The 27,821-nt window shown below is 33.5% G+C and overlaps 2 protein-coding genes across 3 annotated transcripts; one reads left to right on the forward strand and one right to left on the reverse strand.

The window, feature by feature from the left end:
* Positions 1-1,414: 1,414 nt before the first annotated feature.
* On the forward strand, positions 1,415-15,423 carry LOC141702749 (vacuolar fusion protein MON1 homolog). Of its 2 annotated transcripts, XM_074506376.1 has the most exons (15): positions 1,415-2,221; positions 5,252-5,331; positions 5,445-5,516; positions 5,611-5,650; positions 6,167-6,268; positions 6,876-6,997; positions 9,023-9,155; positions 9,241-9,332; positions 10,143-10,224; positions 10,392-10,456; positions 10,631-10,924; positions 11,004-11,095; positions 13,533-13,597; positions 14,326-14,417; positions 15,061-15,423. In XM_074506376.1, coding segments are annotated over exons 1-15 (2,019 nt in total). In that variant the 5' UTR covers positions 1,415-1,534; the 3' UTR covers positions 15,062-15,423. The 2 variants fall into 2 exon arrangements, with proteins under 2 accessions (XP_074362477.1, XP_074362476.1); XM_074506375.1 differs by lacking the exon at positions 15,061-15,423 and having other exon boundaries at positions 14,326-14,666.
* Positions 15,424-26,026: 10,603 nt separating this feature from the next.
* Positions 26,027-26,815, reverse strand: LOC141702748 (protein FAR1-RELATED SEQUENCE 5-like). Its single transcript, XM_074506373.1, has one exon. The coding sequence runs from the start codon at positions 26,813-26,815 to the stop codon at positions 26,027-26,029; it is 789 nt and encodes a 262-aa protein (XP_074362474.1).
* Between the last annotated feature and the right edge of the window lie 1,006 nt (positions 26,816-27,821).

Genomic DNA, 27,821 nt, shown 5'->3' on the forward strand with positions numbered 1-27,821 from the left:
TGGAGTTAGATTACATGACTCGGCCTAGAAACTTAAAAAGTTACAGCTTACTGCTGCTGAGAGTGTTCAGACAACAAGGACTCTAGAGGAATCTGAGCATTACTAGCAGCATACAGTAGAATGCAGCAGTACAACATATAAAAAGGACATGAAAAAGCTAATTGATGAATTGAATGCATTTATTTATGAAAAATCTAAAGGACACGGGAAGGAAGAAACTCGTAGAATGACTACACATATCCATAATTTAAAATCATTTTCCTAAGTAGTTTTTTTAGCTAATTGATCATTATCCAGGTAGCTGAACGCATAAAACATTTAAAAATACATTTTGAGAATGCTCATTGCGATTAATTGCTGATGCAAACCTTTAAATTCAGATCTAGGTAAATAATTATCCACTTGAGCAATTCCTTAAACAATAAGGAGAACATGAATAAACATTACATACCTTCACTTGAGGCATTCTAATAGTACGAAAAAGAAACAATTGATGTCAAAAAAACATATCAATGAGTACAATGTAGGATAGTCTATAACAAAATGACAAGGATTAAATAGTACAAACTGCAAGCCTACATATATGGTACTAAAACGCGTTAAACTCCATTTTTAGCAATCTAAAGAAACCTTAACCACATTTGAACTAATAGAAACGGTAAAGTCACACACAAACACATATTACTAGTACTAGTCAGAGATTTATGAACTCTACATACTCGAAGGTACTGCACACTGAGTTCCATATTTGGCGGTGCGCTCTTCTTGTCTTCGATTATTAGTGAATGTCTCTCATTTGGCTAAAAATACCTAAAATAATCTCGATAAATCCTACTTCCTGATTGCAAAAACAAAACACATTACCGAGTTATATTAATCAAAACAATTAATTGGAACTGTAAAAACTGTACCCCGAACGAATATGAAAATTTTCAAAACAACTCACAAGATCAAATGACTCGAATTACTTGCACAGTATAACAACTTCACATTTCCGTTACGAGGCTCACATTACACTACTAAATTATGCAATACTGCGGGCATTAATTAAACAAACCAAGTGATTGAGTCAATTAAATGTAGCAACTCAATAGAAACCAAGAACAACACCTATACTATATAGACTGCATCGATATCATCATATATTTCATCAATTATTCATCCATTACAAGTAAGAATTTTACAAGAATCAGTTACAAGTTGGCAATATATATTTGTATTATTTGTTCGCCTGCCAGAGAAGAAATCACCGTTTTCAATTATCTGTAGCTTGGACATAATAAATATAAATAAATTAATATTTTTTTTTAAAAAAAAAAATTAATCAGAAAAGGACCCATCATACAATGAAACCGACCCGACCCGAACCGATTATAAGTTTTGACCCGAATGTTTCAACGCCACTCCACTTCACCTTGATCAACCAACTACCCCAACATAACAAACCCAACAAACCTCCTCCTGTAACACCAATTCTCCATTTCCGCATATACATACATACACTCTTTATATTCTATACATCCTCTCCACTTCAATGTTACCAGAAGATGATGCCAACTCCTCCTCATCAGATAACGACTCAATTGACCAAAACCCTAACCCTACCACTTCAATTGACCAATCTCTCGACGCTATTGAAGGTCAATTAACCTCTATCTCACTCAATCACCACCACTTTAAACCCCATATTCCCCCTCCTCATCCCCAAATCATCCATACATTATCTTCCGATTCGCATTCGCAACTTCAACAAGTAGCAGTAGTTGAAAATCTCGAAAACATCGATACTTTACCTCCCGATTCTCATTCGCAACTCGAAGAAGTAGCAGTAGTTAAAAATCCCGGAAATAATGATATATTACCTTCGGATTCACATTCACGAGTCGAAGAAGTAGCTGAGAATTCTGGAGAAGTAGATACATTACGTTCGGATTCGAGTGAAGTAGAAGAGGAAGTGGTTGGGAATTTGGTGTCGAGAGGGGGAGGAGTGTTGGGGAGGAATAATTCGGATGTGGAAGTTGAGGTGGAAGGGCAAGGGAGTCCGAGTAGTAGTGGATATGCTGGTGGAAAGGGGACTAGTAGTAGTAGTGGGATAAGTGGCTCAGGTATTGAGGAGATTAGTGGCGATGAGGTTGATCGCGGTGAGGTGGTTAATAGGAGTGGGTCTTTTGGCGGTAGTGTGGATTCCGAGTGGGTTCCTGGGAAACGCCATGTTAATGAAGTTAGTTCTCTTCAACCTTTAATGTTTTTTTAATTGTTGCGGTTTATTTATAGAAGGTTGTTTTTAGAATATATATATACACATATATCTTTTTCTATGTGTGAAATGTAGTGTTAGTTTAAAGGGGAAGTGTAATGTACATTGTGGTTGGTGATGCAGCTGTTTGAGTGAATTAGGACTTTGATTTATAATATTAGTTTGGTTATCGGTAGTCTTTGGTATCAATAGAATTAAGAACTTAAGTATGAATTTTCGCCAGTGCAAACCTAATGGTCCAAATTTAAAATGTGTCTATATACTGCAATTAATGTGCTAGTTCATAACTACAACTTTAATTTGATTCCTATTTCTTAATCTGCATTCTAAAGACTAAATTCATTTTCCTAAACCAGTAACTTAGTTGCGTCAATCCAGTAACGTAGTTGCATCAATTAGAACATCCTACTCTTTAATCCTCTCTGCACATTTTAAAAGAAGTAGCTGACTTCCAACTTACCTGAGAACTTTATCTTTTGAGCCAACTCCTCCGATGTATTAGGTTTCCGGCTCTAGAAAAATTGCTAGTAGACTTGTTGTAATCAATTTGGGGAGCTTGCATTCCCTTTTCTGTCATTTCCTCCAAATATTTCCAAGCCTCAACAGATCTTCCCTGCCTTGTAAGCCGACCAATGAGAACAAATTAAGAATTATCATTAGAGCAACCCCCCTTCTGGTTTGCTTCTTCCCAAGCTGCAAAACTCATGTCAAAGTGTCTTGTTTGGAAAGATGACTTCATCATCATGTTGTAAGTGTGGATAGTTGGTTGATTACTGCTCTAAACCATATTCTTGTAAATTTGATAGCATCATCTGGCATTTTGCAATTTGTCATCAGTTTTTTTTAAAGCAGTATAAATCTGCCCATCTTGTTAGGAGCCTTTTTTCTCATCTTCTTTAGTAATCTAAAAACTTTATCCGGTCTTCTTTACATTGCCAAACCCGGTAATGAAGCATGTGTAAACTGAAGCATCTGGTTCGCAACCATGATCAAGCATTTCCCACAAAGTACTCAACACCTCAATCCATCTTTTCTTGATTGCATAAATACCCGATCGTAATTGTGTAGCTTCGAACATTAGGTGCCATGCCCTTTGTATTCATCACCTTAAAAAGCTTTGTAGCATCAGACACTTTTTAAACCTATAATAAACCTTCATGCATCGTATTATGAGCAAAAAAATCAGGTTTGATGCCCTTGTTAATTATTTAATTTGACACCCTCCCTGCATCCATATTATTCACTTCACACTACCCATTAAGCAAAATTGTGTAAGTCTGTAATTTAAGGGTAAATCTCTCCTCAAATTATCCAAACAAAAGTTGGTATTCTTTATGAGAATTTCTAATTAGAAATCTTATTGATCATTGCTCACTGGTCAGCGCATTTATAGTCTTTTAATTTCAACTTGATTATAAAATTTGATCCAGTTGCAGAAACATCAGTGAGAAAGTCCAGCGTTTGTAAAGTTTGGACTGAATCTTTCTGTTAAATCCGTATCATCATTTTGCCAGAAAAAAAAATGCCTCTTCTGATCTCTCTAGAAGGGAATATCTTAATTATTATCTTTTTGATTCTTCACTCTTACAAACAAATAATGGTATTCTTCGTATCGAACTTGTCTCTGTTTCCTGGAAAAGAGTTATAAAAAATGCAACACATCCAATCATTTTTTAATGATATTTTTGATATTACCATTAATAACAACCTCTATGGTCTAATTACTAATATTTTTTTGCTAAATATTAATAATATTATTTTAGTATAATTAGATGTTACAAGTTTTTGTGCTACAATTTTTAATATTCAGTGATTGTATTGATACTAATATTTCAATGTATCACGCACCAATAAATTAGGAAATAAAAATACATCCCTAGTTGCTTACTGACAATACATGAAGTTACTTAAAGTTATTTTACAAATTGTAAGTAAATTTTTTACCTGCAAGTAGTTATCTGTTTAAATTGTTTAATTAATTTTGTGGTCTTGTTAATTTTTTGTGGATACTAGAAGTTACTTGTGATAATTTTTTTTTATTTGAAGTTATAATTCCAGAAGCAGATCAATATAAGCTGATTTTTATTTTTAAGCCAGTTTTGACTTGTAAACTATATAGACAAATAGGTAAGTTCGGAAATTCCAGCTCCAATTTGAAGCGTATGTGATCATCTTGGTATCATTTGTTTATACCAAATAAGGTGCTGCAAATTCTTTGACAAAACTATCCTTAATGGCAGTCTGTATTTGGCTATAAAGTTCTGAATTTACAAAATCTGTCTCGGTTAGAACTTATATATGGTTCATTGGATTGACCTTACTGTCTGTGGAAGCAGAATATGGCCAAGGAGGTTTATAATGGAAACCTTTTCAGGTTTCTATTTTACTTGCAAAAAATATGACGTTTTTCCTCCTTAATTATGTAATACTGGATATGGCCCAGAATTGAATCTTCTTTAGTGGAACATGTAGAGTAATACTTCTGCAAACCTTAAAATATGCGGGGAACAGTGATCTACTAGTCTTCAATATAGATATCACTATCACCCCCCGCAAAGGCAAGATTTGGGTTCATCACTTCACTCCCCCAGATTCCTTGTATCTTCCATTAATTCAGAAATTGTTTTTTTTTCTTTTGTTTTTACTCCTAATATATTAGAATCTTCCTGATTCTCTTCAGTTAGGGGAGTTTTTGCATTCCCTATAATTAGTTACTGTGCATTTAGCCCTACATTCTATTGGCAAGATGTTATTAGCCACCACCGTATCAAGATAATACGCCGGCATATCGAGATTTGAGTACGAATGTTCCACCAACAAAAATCATGATCGCGTATTTTCTCTATTTTATTGACGGACCTTTTGCATTTAGAACTTGGAATTTCATCATTTTTGTGTTTCATATAACTAATCCTATAAATAAGATTAGTGAAGATTATTTAACACGTTGTAACTGATACAACTTCTAGTCACTGTTTAAAAAATGAAATGCAGGATGATGCTTCTGTTTCATGGAGGAAAAGGAAGAAGCATTTCTTTATCTTAAGCCATTCTGGAAAACCAATATATTCAAGGTCTGGAATCTTCCGCCGAGAGATTTAGCACAATATCAGTAATTTTTTGTGATTCTGTATTTTTTTCCGTGATTAAATGACTTAATATATTTGTTTCTGCTGATTACTTGAAGATATGGAGATGAACACAGACTAGCAGGATTTTCAGCAACTTTGCAAGCCATCATTTCCTTCGTGGAGAATGGGTACTTCAATCGCTTCACAATTTTTTTATTATTATTTATTGAGTTTTATGTAGATGAAATGAAGGTTCAGTTTTCTAAACTGGTCTTTTTTCAGGGGAGATCGTGTGAAGTTGGTTAGGGCGGGAAAACACCAGGTCAGTTAATATCTTGCATTTACTTGATTTCTGTGGAATTTATATATATATATATATATATATATATATTAATTCAGCAGAATGAAGTTCTGTGAGTTCCTATAAACAGAACATGTTTCTAATTGTTTGCTCTCCATTTAGCTGATACTGGGAAATGCAGCACTATTGGTATTAATATTAATATCTGTTGTAGTGGGTTAATATTAATTCTTAAGTCTTTGATTAATATCCAAAAAACTCTCAGTTTATGTTTTTTTTGTTCTTTCATTTCATGTTTACTTTGAGGAACAGTGACTACCATCTATATTTAACATGGATTATAAGAAAAGATTAATGGTAATTGCAAATAAAAATTACCTTGTTAATGTTAATTAAAATTTATGATTTATAAATGTATTATGTATGTTATTTTGTCTTTGGAAATACTGCAAATTAAGATAGAAATATGGCTGGTTATATGTTTTTTTTTGAATTGGTAGATAAATGCTCATATGTTTAAATATCCTTGTATTTCAGGTGGTTTTTCGTGTTAAAGGACCTATATATCTAGTTTGCATAAGCTGTACAGAAGAGCCTCATGAATCCCTCAGTGAACAACTGGAACTTCTTTATGGCCAGGTACTCCCTCCTTCCCGCCCAATTCTTTAAATTTTCTATTTAGGTTGTCCCTTTGGATTCTTTACATTTCTAAAAGTAGTAAAGTTTTAATGACTGAAGAAGGTAATTAAAGCCACCAAATTCCTCCCACCCTTTGAAATTTTTGTACTTTGTAAATATTAATTGGACCCACTACTTTACCCATTTTTCTCCTTTCTTAATGTAAAAATTATGTACCAGAAAATGAAAACATAACTTGTTACATTATTTGTTGAGCCAAGAGCTCAGATTACAATTGCTTTTAACGAGACAGCTTTAAGTGACTCGATTTCATTCGTAACCTTTATGTATCCTGGATAATTTATAACATTGCTCATCTCTTTCTATCACTCTCTAAAAAATTAAAATGTAAAAAATTAAAGTTCAATTTTGGTGTTCTAAAGCAGGACCAATAAATTTAGAGCATGTCAAGTGTTTTATTCGGGAAAAGGAGTATATTTGTTGTTATGTTGCATAAGTTTAATAGTAGGATGCTTTTAATATACAAGAAAGTGAATGTGTTTGTAGTTACACTTCTGTGAAGGGGATAGATGGTAGTTTCTTACTGTCTCAATTCTTACAAATACAGATGATACTTATTCTGACAAAGTCTATAAATAGATGCTTTGAGAAGAATCCGAAATTTGATATGACGCCTTTGCTTGGGGGAACAGATGCGGTGTTCTCTTCTCTCATCCACTCGTTTAGTTGGTTTGTTTCTCTCCTCTACTTCTGCAGTCTATTGAATGTAAAAACAAATTCATCAGATAAATATTACATCATGTTATAATTTTGAATTCTATTGGTTAATATACAAACGAAATTGATTTTGTAGTACAAATTTGTGCCATATCATTACATTTTGTGACTTAGTTTTCTGGTACCTTATAATTGTACTTAAGTTTTTCTTTATTGGGTAGTTGGCAGTTGGCTTTATAAATTTGTAAAACCTTGATAGACCTTGATAGGTACAAATTAGTAAAAGTTTGTTAGATGCAAATTTGTTGTCTACTAAATTTAAAATGAAAGTGTGAAACCTAACATGTGCCAGGATTCATTGTCTGAGTAGTTTACATCGGTATAGTTGCATTACAATAAAAAGTAACTTTTATATTTATTAATATACAGGTCCGTGCCTCGCACGAGTACTGAGACACTTGTATGTATATATTTGCATACATATTCATCCTTTGATGTGCATTATATTTATGCGTGTCGCAAAAATAGTATAAAAGCTTGTTTTTTTATAATATTCCTCTATTCCATATATGTATATATACATGCATGCTCATCTATTATAGGATATAGAATTTCGTATTCAATGGCTAAATTATCTAAATATATATTTTAATATACAGTTGTTGCACACAATTTTCTGTATCCACTACCCACTGATCACTGATAGTTATTGAATATCAAATTGTAAGTCATAATAATATCTGGCCACTTGCCTAAATTCAAAGAAAGAAAACGAAAGACACGCAAAAAGAAAGAGTAGATAAGCAAATAAATAAGTAGAAAGTAGAACGACCAAAGGGAGGGAGAGAAAACCCGAGAAGGGAAACGTTGTCAGTGGGAGGAGCTACGCTTTTGGTGAAGTCACTAATAGAGTCGTCTCTAAGTGACGAAGTGAAATAGGAGTTACTTTAACCCAACTCGAATTGGTTGGGTCAAATAATGTATGGTATGGGGTAAAAGTTAAAACAGACCTGGGCATGGCTGAACACAGGGGGTTGCCTTGCCTTTCTAGGCAGGATGCTGTGGGGTCAGTACAAGGCCTATGATATCCATGGTAGTTCAACATATGTTCAAGTTATTGTGACTTCAAAATAATCTGAATTAGTACTTGTCAAAACAATTGACAAAATCCTGGAGTTTATGTGCGAATAATGTGAAATAGTACATACTAAAACAAAAATTTCACTTTAACTTACTTGCAATAAAGATGAAATAGGACGGTATCTCACCACAGGGCCTTGTACTTTTAATAGGCCATTATCCTGCTAGTTAGAGATTATTTGTCTTACTTTTGTTCTTCCACCACTAAATTTATTTTATATGGCAATCAATTCGTAGTTGATGTATATTATTTATTATTTTTTATGTTAGGAACTGAGATGGAAATAGGTGAGATTTTGGGCGTTCCTATTTCCTACTCCCCAAAGGAAGGTGATTAGGAATAGGCAGGAGTAAGGGATGATTAAGAAATAAAGAGGAAATTAATTTTCCGAAGGAACAATATATGTAATTGTCATTACATATTTCTGTGTAAACCAACAAGTCGTAGGAAATGAATACGAATACGAATTAAGAACCTTAAGTTATATCCTAATTAAACTTGCACTTTCTAATCCTACTAAGGTTTTAAAGGGTCCCCACCTAATTTGTTGAGATAAGGAATGTAACTTTAAAAGAATTGATTTTATATCAAACAACTTGAAAGTCTATAATTGTTCTGTCAATACAGTCTAGTAGGCTTTTGCTCTGACACGGGCAATCACAATCTCTGCTAATGTTGAAGTCAAGTCTGACGGGGTCCAACCTGTCCGCATTAATTTTGTACTATACTAAAGTTCAGAGTTGCCAGTATACACATTAATTGTGTACAATTAATACTTATAAAATTCAGATGTTATTGAAATTAGCTATTCTCCTTTATATAAATTTTTATGACTTCCAGTTTTTTGGGATTAAATAACTTCTGTGCCATTAAAGATCAACCAATTCTTGATTCAGGAACCCTGCCACTTTTCTTCATGCCTACTCATGTCTTCCCCTTGCTTATGCAACAAGGCAAGCCGCTGGTGCCATATTGCAGGATGTTGCTGAGTCAGGTGTCCTCTTCGCAATATTAATGAGTAAACACAAGGTTTCTTCCTTCTCTACACCTCCATTTAATCATTTAATCCTGTTCTGAGGGTCAGAGCATCTTTTGAATTCAATTTGAAATGCAGGTCATCAGTCTGGTTGGTGCACAGAAAGCATCTCTTCATCCTGATGATATGCTCTTGCTGGCCAACTTTGTGATGTCATCTGAATCATTTAGGCAAGTAATATTAATGCAGTGCTCATTACTAGAATTCGTTAAATTTACCTTGAAGCTTTTTAAGGCATACTTACACCCTAAGTTTTATGAAAAAGGATCTTTACTTTTTAATCTATAGTCATTTTTAATATTTGATTATACTTATTTAGCCAGGTAAGCAATCAATCTATGACCTTATGGTCCATTTCATATCAACCACCGACAAATATCTGTGAGAAGTAATTGCTAGTTCTGTACGGATAATATTTTGCATGCTTCTGGTGGTTTCATACTGTTATTTATGGAATGCACAATATGACATTATCAGTGAGCTACATATTAAGTCTACTTTAACCTATAGTTTCTTATGAATTTGGTTTGTAGTTTATTAGATGATATCTATATTAAATGTATTTTAACAGTAAAGTTGAGTGCATATAAAAAAATATGTAACAAAATGAACCAATTTATATTGTGTCCTATTTATAGCTTCCACCTTATAGTAGATGTATTTCTCTTAACATCCAAATAATGTACTATCCGCTCAGAGGATTTTTTGCTTGCTCTTTTCGTACTTGTGCTTTTCTATTAAATCATTTTCCTCTAGTTTTTATTCTGGTTATGTCGAGTTTTCTACATCTTTAATACATTATTATTCTTAGAAGTTTCTCTAAATCTTCATGTCTACTCTGTACTGCAGTGACCGACCTAACATCTCTAATTAATTGATGTTTGCCTTAATTATTTTAATATTATTATATTTAAATCCCTTCCAAAATTTATGACTTGTTAGAATATTCCATTCTTGACATTTTTTTTGACTTATTGCAGGACATCTGAATCTTTCTCTCCAATCTGTCTTCCAAGATACAATCCAATGGCATTTTTATATACTTATGTATATTATCTTGATGTGAGTATGGCTAGATTTGAGGATCATCTTCTCATGCACAGCAAGCTTTTTTTAATTTTTGCGTCGAGTTTATTAATATTTTCTAAATTGATGATATAACTACTGTATGAAACTGTCATGGTTTTCCGAATATTGCGAGGACTAAGATTTTTCGTTTTCTGTAACAGGCTGATACATATTTGATGTTGCTAACTGCTAATCCAGATGCATTTCATCGTCTAAAAGATTGGAGGTGTGTTTTTACTATTTTGTCAATATACTGTATTATTTGATTAATCAAATAATGTTCAATGCATCCTCTTACAATTATTTCTATATTATCCATGTTTGATGGCAATGTCATGTTCATGACTTGATTTGTTTTTATTCTTTATATATTACAGCCAAGTCTGTTGATTTTTTGTAGGATCCGTATCGAAATGGTCCTTCTTAAGTCGAATGTTCTTCATGAAGCTCAAAGGTCGATGTTGGATGGTGGCATGCGTGTCGAAGATTTGCCTGTTAATCCGTCTCCTCGCTCCGGATCTTTGTCATCTCATTTAGGTCAACCTAGACCTCCACCAGACTCCGCAGATGGGTGTAAGGCACTGTTAGGTGGTCCTGCTGGGCTTTGGCACTTCATTTACCGCAGTATATATCTAGATCAATATGTATCGTCTGAGTTTTCATCACCAATTAACACCCCTAAACAACAGAAAAGGTAACATCATAGTTACTTGCACTGTGTCCAGTTTTCTCTAAAAGCTTTGTTAATGCTGTCGCTTGTGTTTCTTTGGCAGATTATATAGAGCATATCAGAAGCTGTATACTTCTATGCATGATAGAGAAATCGGTCCTCACAAAACCCAGTTTAGAAGGGACGATAACTATGGTAAATTGCTTAGATTCAAGATAAACTTAAGTTTACTTGTACTTATAGGCATAAACTGCTAGTTTTTAACTGCACTATTGTTTATTATGACAAAATTATTAGTGATGGGTACCTAGAAATCTTAACTACGGAGACATATTCTTTGTCTTAATCATCTACAGAGTCTCAAGACATAATATCATTGTCTCAGGGGTTCCTAGTCTTTGCCATTGTGAAGCTACGAAATTCGATGCTGTAGGCTTCAACTTTCCCCTTTTACCAAAAGCGAGTTACAGTCCTAACAATATATAAATTCTTAGAGAACATTTCTTGACCAGGCTTCTTCTTTCTTTCTATAGATAATGTCAGTAATAATTTTGAGCCTTTGACTAAAGGAATAATTATCCCCCTAGCATTATGAAGACACGTGTAGGATTAACAAGGCGAATCACACACACTCACACCCCCAACCGACTTTCCTTGTACACCTGATGACCTGCATATTAATCACTTTTCTTTTTCCAAGACACCCTTAATCTCACCAGCTGGCACTGAATTTGACATTAGATTAAGGAAAGGCACCACTGTACTAAGATATATTTAGGTATATGGCAATAACTTACAATTTTAGTGGAGGACTTGCTAGCAATTCATTTAACTACAAATAGAAGAAAGAAAAGTGGATAAAGTCAGATAATGGTTATAAACACCGACTGCTTTTTTTCTTTCCTCTCTTTTCTTCTTCTTTTTCTTAACTTCAGTAATTGTAATACAAAAGACGGTTTTTATCTTCCATCTGTCTAATTCTTGAAGTTTGAGGGGTTATTCAACACTTAAAGAGGGCGTTTTCTGATGATTTAAAGGCTTAATGACCAGGAGTTATAGTGACCGAGTCAAGAGTCAACAGTGATTGCAAAACCATCATTATCACTTGAGCTTCTTAAAGCTTAGGAGTTGTGTACAAAAAATTAATGGTAACAAATGTGATTATGTAACAAACCTGTTAGTAGCTTTTTTGCCGATTAAAATTCTAGAACAGCGAAATTGTCAATTTATTTTTTAAAAGAACTGCATGTTCTCCAATGGGTCACAGACGCACAGTATAGGTGAAGAGTCAATTTTACACTTTTGTATTAGTGGTTATCTAGTGTGTCGTAAGTACCAATATAGGCATCAAGAGGTCTAGGGATTTGGTAAGATCAAGGTGCTTTTGCTAATAAAATTGATGATCATGTAGGCTAAGAATGATTTATTGGTACTAGTTCGACCTTGCATATATTGAACTTTATATTTTTAGGTTCTTTATACGTCAAGTTTCAAGTATAAGTATCATAAGAAAATATCCTGTAGCTTTGGCATTTCCCCTAGTCGGGCTCGGAGTTTCTAAAGACCACCTTAGAAAACTTTTCTATTTGTAAATACACCTTATTTAGTCAATATCCATCTTACCAGAAATTTAACTGTACGGATGTGAATATCACATTAAAATATGTGTAAATTTTCAAAATATCTATTGACTTGCTGACTTGGATAAATCCTTTTCTTAACAAAACATATACAGTTAATCTCTACCATCAACATTGCATAACAAATGCTACTACTACTATAAAACCCATACTTTACAAAAAGTTACATGAAATCGTTATACTATGATTTCTCGACCTAAGCTTCACATCCGTACGATTAGATTACAAAAATAGGTCATTAAATATCAATTTAGACCGTGCTAGAAAACTTGTCTATTGTGGCCTTTAGAACCTGTTTCCCCTACTGATTAACTGTATATTTTGATTATATCGTATTTTTCTTGTATTACTTTTTAGTTCATTATACCTCCGCCTTTGAAGACCTAAACCCTAGGGTGTCTCTTGTTAGATGCAAGCACCATGTTTTGCTTGCTTTTTTCCTTGGACTTTATCCTTGCAGCCTTTTGTTATATTATGTAAACCAAACATTAAACTTTCAATTTTGCATGAAGAAAATAGACTAGGGGTGGAAGAAGGCTTCTTGTCTGAATTTTGGAAACATGTGCAAGTAATGTTTCCAGAATTTTCAGTCATCACAATTTTTTAAAATTAATTGTTGGTATCACTTACTGCAAGCTTTATGGTTTATCACTTTGTTTTTCAATTTAATTAATTCCAACAATTAACTATCTTAACCATTTTTGCTCAGGATGATTCTTGAAAACTTCATATAGCCTAGTTTATGTAGGGCATACTATCAAGACAAACTGCAGGATTGTAGATTTTGATTCTTGAAAAATCTTTATTAATTTATGGCAATATACAGATAACCTTGCACGGACTTCGGAGTAATCAATGCGTATTTGGGATACTTACATCCTGATTTACCCAATGGACTAAACTTAATTAATTCTCTTTGTATTCTTGTCCGTGTTTTTGTTCAAGTCCTCTTTTATAATTAAAATTAATATTATGATTCTTGTATGTGGCAGTTTTACTCTGCTGGGTTACTCAGGAATTTGAACTTTATGCAGCATTTGATCCTCTAGCAGACAAGGTATGTTTCCTGCTCTAATGTACAGTAACCTTTTCTTTAGCAAAGAGTACTAAATCCTACAATGTGCACCTCTACCTTTTTATGAAGTTTGCTCTCTGGTAAAGTAAATAACAGGCAAGTATGTTTACAAGGTGAAAACTTTCCACACGTCTTTAAACATTTCACCTGCAGATATTGATAATTGAATCATCATTAATATCTTTTTGTCAATTGAATTATTAAACTCTCAACTAACAATAATTGCAATGCGTTATCATTATTGAATATCAAATCAATTTAATATGAAAATGAGGTATTTGACTTTAGAAGATACTATATCTTTTACTGTAGGACATAAGTTAGGTAAAACATCACACTTTCATACATTCCACGATTTTGTACACATTCTTTAGCATGTTTGATCTTGGCAATAATGCAATTGAAGGATGTGCTTGAAACATTTCTAGTTTAAAATTAATGAAGAAAAAAGAAACATACCTGGCTTAGCATGTGCAACTCTTTGTTTTTTTTACTACTCAGAGGACCACACTTTCAAATCTTAAATTCTACGACAAAAAGAAAGTACGTGTTTCTATTAATCTATATATGAAATCAAATATTGATTTTTATTAATAAATTATGTTCTTCAATAATATGCTTGGGAAACCAGATATTACTTCTTTTTTTCTCTCCAGTAGCTTTTGAGTTCTTATTGGGTGGTACTTAACCCTATTATATTTGAATTGCAGGCACTGGCAATAAAGACATGCAACAGAGTCTGCCAATGGGTTAAAGATGTGGAGAATGAAGTTTTTTTGTTGGGAGCAAGCCCCTTTTCATGGTGATGTTTCCAGAATAGTATGTTATTCATGTATACTAGTTTTGGTTTTTTGAATAAGGTTCTAACATGGCAAGATTATGCCAATCTTAATATATCAATCATATTAGTTCATTGAATGTATCATCAGATGTATTCCTCATTTGTATGTCTGTATGCTGAGTCTGTAATCCATATCTAGGTATATTTATGAGTCTTTGTTGAGGCCAACTTACAATTTTGCTTATAAAAAGTATCTGAATTGTTAATGTACCACTGTGATAGCCTGAATAATATCCTGTTCTATAGCATCTCCAATAGCGGCACTCTCCGCCAAAACTTGCCAAAAATGCTTGCCACATGGCACCCTTGCAAGCACCCCTGTTGGAGATGTTCTAATTGAGCAGGTTAATTGCTTTTGTTATGATTTGTTAGGATAGTCTTAGTTTAGCAAGCATTGTTAAAATTTAGATCTGATCAAATCAAAAATTGTTGCTCCCTCGGACTTAGTTTTAGAATCAAGAAAATTGGATCTTCAGTAGTTCAAGATGGATACAGATGTGCCTGTATTAAAAATTCAATGTATTAAGTGTGTACATGTATTTTGACTTCAGTTTATAATGTGCAACAAATAGCTGAGCTTTGTCTTATTTATTGGAAGCTGCAGACATGCTGCTAGTGGAGTATGGATCAAGATAAAATTTGAATTTCAAGCAATGGATACTTTGTAATCTTCTAATTCTGATTGCTGTTCAAACTTCAAAGACAAATAACTTGCATCTATATTGATTTCAGATAGAGACATACTCATCTAGATATAGAAGAATATAGTGTTGTCCATATTGGAATGGAGGTAGTATTTGACAGGTTTATGTTCACCAACTATGTACACTGATATTTTTGGTCACTCTAGGTCTAGGCTGCAGAAGTGGAAGAAACTGTTATTTTTATGTAAAATAGAGTAATCATACTTGATGGTGTAGTTGGTTTTGTTTACTTTGACCAACACTAGACACTAGATTCTTGTGAGTTCCAGCCGTTCTTTTAGTTGAGTGATATGATATGAAATGAAGGTCGGATGGAAAAAAAATTATACTCCTACGTTCTTTTAGTTGGATGGAAGTATAATTTATGAAGATTTGAAAAGAAAAATGGGGTTTTTATTAATATATCTCATTTTAAATATGGATTTACAAATGTGTCCTGTTTATGATTTTATTTATAAATATATCCTATTTTCAAATTTTTTAACAATTTTATGTTAACCATGGTTAATTTTACTATTTAACATTTTTGTATGACATATACAACCTTTAGTCTTAACTTCATAAATTTTATATTTTTAAATATTACTACTTTACTTCTTGTAAAATTATATAAATATAGAATACTTAATTAATTAATTCAAATATAACATATTCTTGCCATGAAACTTTTTAACAATGTCACACTATTTGTTTTAGTTGTGTCTCACACTAAAAGTCATCATCCTCACAAAAGTAAATATATAGATGCTCAATACCACTGAAAAATTCAGTCAAAACAATTAAAAAAATTCAAAAGTTTCAAAAGTAATTAACATAACTATGGAAAAAAATCAACAATCCAAATAAACTAATTCCTATCAACTTCCACTCCAACCCTTTTTCTTTTTGAGTTAGAGCCTATAGGACCACCACTACACATAGTTTTGTTATGCCCAGGTTGCTTACACTTGTTGCAGCACCTTGTTTTTTTCTCCTAAAATGTCTCATAATAAGCCTTTCTTCTATTCTTTCTAGGCCTACCTTGTTTTCTAATCAGCAAAGGTGGGACAAGAATTGCTCCAGGCTACACAAACAAATATAATGATTATTAGTTATCTTAAAAAATTACTTATATAATTTAATATAGCAACTCTTTAATATAAATTCTTTTTCCCAATCATCAGTATCTTCCAAAGGTACCATCTCTGATGCATATGTTATCTTATAATTATCCACAGAATAATATCTAGCATAATAACTGAGAATCCACAAAAATAAATTAATAATATTGACATGTACTAACAACTATTTTATTATTTATTTATTAAATTGAACACTTACTCAACCCAATTGAGTCTGATCTGTTGCAAAGCACATAATGCATGTTGACAAGGAAAACCTCTCAACTGCCACTGCACACAGCTACATGTTTTTTTTATCAAGGTCAACGGTGAAAATTGAAGAGTGAATGCTTTTAACTTCATAAACCTTGCCAACAAAAGCTCCTGCTACTTTGTACTCCCCTGTTTTCTTGAACATTATTTTTAGTAATTTCTTGGCGCTAGGAACCAAATCTCCAAAATCCCAACCAACGCATGCAGTTCTTCTCTTGAAAAACAACCCCATGACCAATTGACTGTACATTAATACTAATGTACAAACAGGTTTCTCCCTAATTTTCGTAATCATATTATTAAAACTTTCAGAGAAATTGTTACTCAAGTGTTCACAAGAGTTGTTATGTGTTCACAAGAGCTGTTATGATCAAAGAAAGCCCTACACCAACTTTTAAGATCCTCTCCCATCAAGTACTCAAAAGCATTAACAGTTTCCACCATCATACTATCCATGTGTGCCTATAATTAAAATTATTTATCTAGCAATCTTTAATTAATGAAAATTATTAGAATTTATAAAAAAAAATAGTAATGAAGAACATCACCTCAAAGTGTTTAGCTTTATAAGCTCTAGCAGCATTCCAGAACATAGTGTGAAGTTTAGAACCTTTAAAATGTGATTTGAAGTTCTTAAACATATGTCTGTGATCAATTCAAAAATTAATGCAAAATCATGTATTACAGAGGTTAGCTAACAAGAAATATCAAAATGTAGTTATAAACCTGAAACAAAACCTGTGTGGTGAAATATTAACACTTACAAATATTTTAATTTGCATGAAAAAAAACATGTAGTAAAATTTAAAAACTACAACAATATTGTACTAATATATGAAGTTAATTTCTCTGAAAGAGAAAAAGTATCTACTAATTTTAAAACTAAAACAATATTAAACACTTAAATATGTATTGTTTTGTAGTTTTAATGCTAATATATATTACTTTATGTACTAACTTAATAAAATATGTATTAATTATCATAAGTTAAAAACAGAGAATACCATAAACTAAAAAATGTACCTGTTGTATGTGTAGGTTGCAATTGACTTTGGATTGGTTCTTGTAATCATTTGACATAAGCTTGGTACTAGTTTGAAACTTTCATCATAACTGTCATTAATTTTATCCAGAACATTGTTTCTAGCCTTCTATGCAACATGATAGGGAATTAAGGTGTTGTGACTAGCCCCGAACTCATCAGCAATCTCATCAAGTTTGGGTATAATTTTGCTATGTGATTTCTTCATATTTTCAATCAAATACTCAACCACAAACTCATGATTTGCACTTGAATTCTTTCCATTAGGATCGCCAACACAAGTGTGATGTAGGTCGCATTTTCTTATACTCCAAGTTGGCTCACCAGGGATCTTCCGTGCGTATATAAACCAGGGACACATAATTGGTTGTCCAAAATTTTGACATACAGCTTTGATCCTAATATTGTCACTTTTATGAAACTTGCATACTATCCTATTAGATAAACAATATTTTCTGAGAAGTTTTTGAAAATCAGTCTTGTCCAAAAATTGCAAACCTACTTCAATTTTATCATAAACAACTTGTTCATCATTTTTTGGTTCTGAAAACAACTCCGGATCCACCAAATCAGCAGAAAAAAATTATCAAATTCACTATCATTCAATAATGGCCCAATACTAACATTACTTTTGGAATATTAGAAAAGTTCTCAGATGGCACATTGTCATTAACTATAACATTTTGCTTTGTGAAAGTAGGAAAATAACTTTCAACTTCTTTCTCATTATCTTCATCATCACTTCTGTTTTTCATGCTAAAATGATAAAGAAACTCATCCCACTCTCTATCATCTTCACCCTCACTATACATAAGTGGTTGGCTCCATGGTTGATCTTCAGGATGGCAATCATCTTCTCCAAAATTCTCAAGTTGTGTAATTGGTTTTTGAATCACACTGAATGCTTCTTCAACATTATCAACTTTTTCAGAGACCAAATTCCAGAAATTCGGATCTAGGCCATCAACATCCATACTTATAAAATCTTGATTACTCGCAACACGGGTTTCACACATTAGACTTGACTTTTCCACATGACTTTCAAAATCCAACACCATCTTTGAAATATTTTGCTTTAGTATGTTAGCTTTTTCAATCAAACGTTGACTTTTTCTTGGAGTGTATACTTTGGTAGATGGTTGACAAATCAACTTTTTAGGTGTTACACACCTAATTTGTGGGTTACAGATCAAGGTTGATCTTGAAGCTCTGTTATAATTAAAAAAAGGAAATTGTATTATTAAAATAAATTAGAACTGTTAAATTTTAGAAAAGAGAATAACAAATAAATAATCAAAAAATATTACCTCATAGAATTGGATGATATAATCTCTTAAATCTTCTCTTTCTCCATAATTATGAGAGAACACAAATAATGAGAAAATACTGAGAGGAGGTAGGGGGATGTGTATTACGCGGGAGTGTAGACCTGATAAAAAAATAACTAGTAAAGGCGGGAGTAGACACCTAACATAAAAAAATTTGGCGGGTCATGTTACGTGGTTACTTAAAACTAATCCCTAATTTATTAACTTATCTGTAAAATATTGGGGATATTTTAGTCAATTTAAGTAGATAAATATACAAATATATAAATTAATTATATGTATATGAGTTATATAAGAGTTAGAATTTAATCTTGAGATATTTTAATAATTATTAAACAAAACAGGATACATCTGTAAAGTAACATACTAATTTGGGATATGTTATACAAATCCCCAAGAAAAATTGAGAGTTGGATGGAATTATAGGGTATGTTTGGCCGCAGAGAATAAGTTACTTATTCGCTTATAAGCCCGTAAGTACTTATTGACGAGTATTTGTTAACCCAACTTATAAGTCGAATTTACAACGTATAAGCTGATAAGTTGAATGTTAGCAACGACGTACTATTTCTCAGCTTATTTTGATTTTTTACTTTTTTATTAACTTTATTTTTAATTTTTATGTTTTTATATGTCTTTCTAATTTAAAATTTACGAATTAAGATAATTATATTTAAAATTTATTTATTTTAGCTCAATTAAGTAAAAAAATTATGACATTTAACCAAACACTTATTTAACTTATAAGTATCCATCTAATTATCACTTATAAATCTCTTATTCATTTTAAGTCATAAGTTACTTATTTTAAGATTTTTCAAACGGATACATAATGTATGAAGATATTTGAAGGAATTTAGATGTAGAAGAGGAAAACGGAATTGAGAGTGTAGTTTGAATTTTATTAAAATTGTAAAGAATATACAGGGAGATTTTAGTGCCTTTAACGAAATTATGTAGACGAAAACCAAATTGTGTGTATTCAGAAATTGTGTACTTGCGCTTGCAGGAAGAGGGTCTGAGGAGCCTACGGAGGTCAAGAGTATTTACTAAGAAATTCTTTGATATGTGTGAGGGATGAGAGGTTGACATTTTAGTACTACACAATTATATGTTTTAAATTTTTGGAGAACAATGTCAGCTAAGTACAATGTTGTGAAGTCGCCGTCTTTGGGCATGTTTGTATAAGAGTTTAGAAGTTACTTATAGGTTTTAAATTACTTATATCTTATAGGGTGCCCTTCCACAGCCACAGGTGGTTCTAATAACCACATGCCGCATTGTTATATTGCGGGAGTATACCGTTTTGCTTCAATGCGGGCTACGCAACGTTACATTGCGGGAGTATTTCAGCTTTGACTCAATGCACCTAATGCAATGCTTCATTGCTGCAAATAATTTAGTTTTATTTTTATATAATTGTAAAATAATAGATAATAAATATATAAAAAATTTAATTGATGTAAAAATATTTAATATATTTATTATTTGGTTGTTATATTTTTATTTTGTATTTATATATTTCTATTAATAAATTCTTTATTTTAACAAACTATTACTTAAAATTCGTGAAATTACAGAACAACCCCTTCCGCAATGATCTATTGCAACTTCCACAATGAGTCATTGCGGCAGACGATACCCGGGTTTAACGCGTTTCTTCCTGAAATCCCTAATTTCATAATAACAAAAACTTAATTCAGCGACAGCGGGCGATTTCAGGCGATTTCGAGCGATTTCAACATCTACTCCGGCGATTCAGCTACTCAGGTATGATTCTCATCATCTACACACACGTATACATACACATAGTTACATACTACCGCAATGACTCATTGATGCTTCCGCAATGAGTCCTAGGTGTCTGTTTTGGTGTTGATTACTCGATATTCTTGGCGGAACCGGCCGCCTCCTGTCCCTTTTCTAAATCTATGGTTGATGTCTGTTGGTTATCATCAGTCCTATTATGATTAATTATGATATAAAATAACTTGGTTTAACTTGTTAATATTGCAAACAATAATTATTTGATCTTGGATTTTTAAGGCATATATATAATTAAGGATGGTTTATATGTTATCCAGCATACTCTGCTGATAAACACATTAATCCCGGAAGTGTATATGTTGTTAGCATTTAATTATCAGAGTGTGGAATGGCACTTCAATTGAAACTACTGAAAGCAATGATCTGCTATGCAATTCCAGATGCTAAATTTCAAAGATCTGTGTTTATTTGTTTATTTAACAAAGTGTACAGGGGATGTACATGTATAGTCTTTGTCTAATTTTTTTATGCATAGTCTTTGAAGTTTCATTTTGCAATATTGATGATTGTTTCAGAAGTTTATGTTTCATTTTCTGTGATTATAACGAATTGTACAAATTGTTTGAATTATTTGTTTATGTATGTATATAATTCGAATTATTTGGATTGCGTTGTTGTGAATTTGGTTGCTAAATATGATACGAGCAGAAAAAGCCTTGTATAGATTAATCTTATGCCTTGTATATGCTTTATTTTGGTTTTTAAAAGTTTTAATGGTTAGTAGTAATTTGACTCGTTTGTGCTAATTAATGGTTCGAAATGTACTAGTAATAGTTTGGCATAGTAAGTTGAGATATGTTATAGTGATTATACAGTGGATGGAATGCTTGTTGATTGATTGATTGGTTGTGGCTAGCTTATAAACGAATGAGTCATGCCAAATTTTCAGTAGGACTTAAAATAGAAAATAACGGTTCTATAAATGTTCCGTGTTTAAGTTGGGATTATATAGTATTTTTTATTGTGCACTTTGCAGTTACTATGGAGAATGAATGCGGGCCTATTGTTAGATCACTCTTGATGATGCAGGATGATCATATTAGTACTGCCATATGGGTGGGAGGTGTGCGGGATAAGCTGGATGTACGGCAATACACAGCTAATCATCAATAGTGGATACTTTCGGATCCCTAGCGTGAGTTGCTGAGCCAATGGGGTTTCTCGGCTTTCACGAACAATCGTTCAGTTCCTCATAACGATATTCGTTTGATAACGGCCTTAGTGGAAAGGTACTAATTTGTAATCAATTTTCTCATTTATTTGAATCGTCATTGGCAATGTTTGTGATGTTTATGTATGAATGCAATTGCAGGTGGAGGCCAGAGACTAACACCTTTCACTTTCCATTTGGTGAGTTGACCATCACCCTCGAGGATGTATACATGATTATGGGCCTCCCTGTTAAGGGTCGTCCAGTTACTCATAGGGAGCTTGACGCTCCGAAGGCGTATTGGATGAGGGAATGGCAGGATGCAAGATTGGATGAGGTGGGGCGTAAAGATATGTATAGGGACGGGGTCAAGCTTTACAAATTAAGGGAACAATATGCGGAGCTACCAGAGTGGGGCGAGAACAGGATCTTGTGGTTTACACACGAGCTTATCTTTTATACATCATTGGGGGCATGTTGTTTCCTTCATCGAGTCGATATACCGTGCATCCGAGGTATTTACTTGTATTTGTTGCATTTCAGTTTTTAAATTATAGTTTATAGCATCTTAGTCCTTCACTTGTCCTTTTTTCTTGATTTTGCATATGAAGCCCTGTATTCTCATTTATTTTCAATTTGACACTATAATTCTTGTAATTGGTGCATTTTAGTTCTTAAATTGTAGTTTATAGCATCTTAGTTCTAATTTGACATTAATGTCACATTGTTTTTGCATATCATGCCCATATTTTGCCCTGTATTCTTACTTACTCTGTATTTCCTTTGTCGCAGGTACTTACAGCTCATCCAGGATTCACCTCGGATTAAATCGTATGCATGGGGAGCTGCTGTATTGAGCTATTTGTTTAGAGGTTTGACCAAGGCTGCTCATAAGAGTGCAACAGCACTTAATGGATGCACGATGCTACTGATGTTGTGGGCACACGAGAGGTTATTACCTGGTGCTCCTAAGATTGCACCTGGGGTGGAGCTTGTTTGGCCGAGGGCTTTGGCATGGGCTGAGCCGAAACCCTAATCGGAGGGAGAACCCTCACCACATACAGGTACTGTTCTTTTTTGCATATTTACTATTTGAACTCTCCTTCGACCAAACATTTGCATGCTTTTGAACTATCCAGTTTCATATGTTCCCTTACTACTTTGCATATAGGTCAGTACCGAGGGGATTTTGACCGATTTGAGATGAGTTGGCTAACATGGGAGCCTTATCGGTTATTCTTTTTAGTTCATGCGTTACTAAGTTAATGATAATTGATAATTCTTTGACTTTGTAGTTCATTTGATCATTTATAATTGTTTCAATGTTGCAGGCCCATCCCGAAGCTGAACTCTCAGATGTGCAGTTGGCCGGTCTGCATAGTTTATATGATTCATATGCATTCCAGCGCATTGGGCCATCATTATTGGATTGTGACTTTGTTTTTTACCTTTGCTGCAATGATGCTCACTGGTTTTTGTTCATTCTGGACATTAAACAACAGAAGCTCCTTTTAATTGATCCTCTAGCTGAATGGGGGGATAGTCTTAAGAGTATTTCATCTCGATATATATATGACATGGTATTCTATGTTCTTCGTAATTACTTTACTAGTCAATTTACATACACTTGTCATTGTTGGTTACTAATTATATAAAACCAAACCTTTCTAGGAGTGCATAGTGCCAGCTATGTTGCATTACTTGGATCCTTCCAGATTTGATGGACATAAGATGAAGATTCATTTCGTACAGGAACGACCGATGCAGTCCAATACCCATGATTGTGGTGTGTACGTGTGCAAGTACATGGATGATATACTTAATGGCATATCGTTGAGAGATGCTGTTTGGGAGCCTGTATTGGGTATTTGGACATTCCGGTATCGCATAGCTTGGGAGCTTTCAAAAGGGCTCGCTAGACGGATAAGTGACTATGGGATCCAGCAGAGGAACAGGGGACTATAGTTTATATTTTGGATTTGTTGCGGTGTTTTCTTTGTTATTGATTATGATTGTTTTTATTGGATTGATGTTGCGTTTAGATTTGATGTTGATTGGTTGAGTTTAATTTAGATCATGATTGTGGTTGCTTTGATTGGTTGTTGGTTGGTTGATTTAAATTTAGTTGAAACAGGTTGGTAAGTTATAAAAATAAATGGAACCATGCCGTTTTTTTCTTAAACTATATAAATCACCCGCAATGTTGATGTTAGCAGTATAAATGTCTGTGACCAGTTTTCTGCAGTTTTCTGCAGAAAACTGGCAATCACTAGTTTGTTTGTCAGTTTTCTGCAGAAAACTGGTCACAGACCTCATCATTGAATCATTGCAGGAGATATTATATTTTACACATTTTACAGTTTAGTCACCCCGCAATGAATCATTGTTGCAGTGACCATACCCAACAATGAGGCATTGCACTAGGTCATGTTGACTATTTTAAGGTCTAGTTGACTTTGTTTATTAAATCAATTTTTTCAAATTTTACCATTAATACTGCATTTTTTAGTTATTTTAAGACTTTTGGTGTTGAAAAATATTTAAAAAAATATTAATATTACTAAAAACCAAGTTTTGTTAACAAAAAGGGACAGTGAGTTTTGGGTGAAATAGAGCTCCAGCAATGACTCATTGCTGCAGCAAGTACCTCTAGCAATGTCTTATTGCTAGGTACTCTGTTACTAGTTCACATTGACTATTTGAATGTCTAGTTGACTTTGTTGATTAAATCACTTTTTTCAAATTTTTACATTAATACTGCATATTTTAATTATTTTAAGAGTTTTGGTGTTGAAAAATATTTTAAAAATATTAATATTACTAAACTCACTTTTGTTAACAAAAAGAGGCAGTGACTTTTGAGTGGAGCAGAGTCCCCGCAATGAGTCATTGTTGCAGTGTGACCTCTAGCAATGTCTCATTGCTAGGTGCTCTGTCCCTATTCTCTTACAATATTTTAAGTTGGATAATAAGAGTTTTGGTGTTGAAAATATTTTAAACAATATTAATATTACTAAACTTGGTTTTGTTAAAAAATAACATTAATATGCAACATTATGTGTAAATTTAATAACGTTAATATTATGTAACTTAAATAGAAAAGTTAAAAGAACTAATGTACTACTTGTCAACAATTGTTAGGTTAAAACCTAAAAATTTCTTCGATCATGCTCCTTCCTTAGGGGACAGTTTCTTGCATCATGTTCTCCTCCGATCTCCCCACAATAATTGCACTTGCGAGGCTTGATCTTGATCTTTGAAGTTTCCGTCTCAATTCCACTTTTAAATCTTTTTGTTTTTTTCCTTCCTTTAGTTTTCGACGTTGGAGGATCGAATATTGGATCATGTTGGTAGTCCTCTTGAGTTTTCGCCTCATGGGTTCTTTCTCTACGCTCTTCATCCGCAAAAATATATTTCAAGTGTCTCTTCTCTCTATCAATCACACCCATTAAGTATTTATACCGTGAAACAGAACAACTACCGGAAGCAGCTAAATCTTGAAAAGATTTGCACAATGCACCATACCTTAATGGTTGTGACGCACCATCATTACCAATACCGGGAGGAGCATATGGAAGAGGCCCCGCAATTTTGTTGCCGTTCATTGTCCACCTACCCATGATGAGACTTTCTGGTATCTTGATTTTTTATTTTTTGTCAAGATAACGGATTATGTGTTTGCAAATCATCCCGGAATGTTCAAACTTCTTACACGAGCATTCAATTTTTTCGTACATGAAAACCGTCACTCGATATTTTCTTCTGCAATTCTCCGGCAGGGTAGCCTTCTCAACCAAATACAGTTTCGACATATAAGTTCCATTATTTTTGACACTGTTCACGATGTAACATGTACTTTTCATAAGCTCCTTTTGAAAACGTTTGAACATTTCTTTCGTGTAGATTTCAGATGCATGTATTTCCAAGGATGAGTGTGAAACTAATCTCCTTTCCAATTGTTCGCTGTCATAATCGGCTTTAACCTCCTTCAGATATTGTGTCTCCAAAGTCTTTTGGGAGTTCTCAATGAATTCCTTCAAACCGGTAGATGATTGCAAATATTCATTAAAAAAAAATTGTAGACTCGCTTCTTGAAGTTGTAGTCATGCCGGCGGAGAAATGTTGCTTCGTGTAAGCACCAATCCATTAAGTTCTAATAGCATACATGTCATTTAACCAAGCATGATCCTCAAGATCGTGCTTCTCGACTAATTGCCCCCATCTACCTTCAAATTCTGTATGTGTCAACGACTTGTACACACATGCATTAAACTCTGTCTTGAACTCCGGATAATTTGTGTACATATAAGACAACTTCTCGGGAAACTTACTACGTATATGCCATGTACAATATGTATGCTTTGTTTGTGGCATAGGCATGGCCTCGGCAATGGCATTTCCCAATGCAATGTCTTGATCAGTAATAATTGTTCGAGGCGGTTTATTGTCGACGGCTTCCAACCATGTCCTCAAAACCCACTTATACGATGCCTCAGTCTCATCCATTACAAGTGCAAATCCAAATAGTATATTTTGATAATGGTGGTTTACGCCCATAATAGGTATGAAAGGCATACAATACCTATTCATCCGGTAAGTTGAATCAAACGTAACCACATCACCAAAATTCTTGTACGCGTTCATGGACCGAGGATCAACCCACGCCAAACCCCGTACACGATTCTCATCATCTACATCCACCCAATAAAAGAAATTAACAAAACTATTTTCTTGTAGTTCTCGTAGCGAAAGTAATCCACACTCTGCATCACCCGAATCAAACACTCGGTGCCGAATATCACGTATGACATTACGTACGTCTTGATTAGAAAAACCAAGATTTTCAACACCCCCCTTTGTCTCGCTAAGAAACTTCATTACTTTGCTCGTCTCAATTCCCGATTTGTTAAACAACTCAATAAATGATCGCGTCATAGGATCTATGTTGAGTGATCTTTGAAAAAATTAAACTTTTTCCGGCGACACCAATTTATGATTGTGTTCTAAATCCACCGAACTAATTTGCCATTTGTCCATCTTCACTTTGTGAACGACACACATTCGAGCACCACAATTCGTTCGTGGAATTACCTCTCTAACTCGTTTTCCTTTACCAAAATCCAACGGCGTCGCTCCTACCTTTCCACCTTTTCGACAAATAAACAAACGGTATGATGGTTCATTTGTGTTTGTTCACTTATGAGTATTCCTAATTATTATCTCGAATCCCTCTTTTCGACCATAATTCCTATAAAATTCTTCCGCATCCAATGTATCGAAAATCTTGCCGACATAAGGCACAACATCGTTACTATTCTTAAATTCATGATTCTTTTTCTCAACATTTTTCTCATCTTTTACGTCATCAACATTTTCACCGTCAAAATTATCACCACCAACGTTATCATCAACATTATGACCGCCAACATTATCACCACCAACATTATCAAAATGAACATTATCACCACCAACATTATAAACATTATGAACACTAACATTATCAACATCAATATTATCACCACCAACATTATTCATATTATCATCACTATCAAGATTTACAATATCTTCATCAACAAATAACTTACGACGAGCTACGGGGTTTCATCTAACGGGGGTATAATAATCGTAATTATCATTTTCACTAAAAGAGGAACTACAAGCTTTAAATAAAAAAGAAGCCATCAACAATCGAAAACTAACATTTTGAGATCACCTTCAAGAATGAGTAAATTGAAATTAAATTTGAAATTGTTGAAAGTAAATTGTAAATTTTAAAATGAGTAATAAAAAAGTAAATGTTGAATCAAACAAACTGTCTCCAGCAATGAAACATTGCTGGAGTGACCCATTAAATATAACCACCAACCAGATTTTGGATTCATATGGCAGAGTTCCTCCTACAATCACGCATTGCGGCCTCCAACAATGAATCAATGCGGGA

This window comes from Apium graveolens, unplaced genomic scaffold, assembly GCF_009905375.1.
Source record: "Apium graveolens cultivar Ventura unplaced genomic scaffold, ASM990537v1 ctg5633, whole genome shotgun sequence".
Classification (NCBI taxonomy): Eukaryota; Viridiplantae; Streptophyta; class Magnoliopsida; order Apiales; family Apiaceae; genus Apium; species Apium graveolens.

Excerpts from the sequence above, each read along its gene's own strand:
- LOC141702749 (XM_074506375.1), top strand. The coding sequence starts at position 1,535 with ATGTTACCAGAAGATGATGCCAACTCCTCCTCATCAGATAACGACTCA. Across the intron at positions 2,222-5,251 it reads GGAAACGCCATGTTAATGAA|GATGATGCTTCTGTTTCATG; the intron begins GTTAGTTCTCTT and ends AATGAAATGCAG. Across the intron at positions 10,457-10,630 it reads CATCGTCTAAAAGATTGGAG|GATCCGTATCGAAATGGTCC; the intron begins GTGTGTTTTTAC and ends GATTTTTTGTAG.
- LOC141702748 (XM_074506373.1), bottom strand. The coding sequence starts at position 26,815 with ATGACGCGATCATTTATTGAGTTGTTTAACAAATCGGGAATTGAGACG.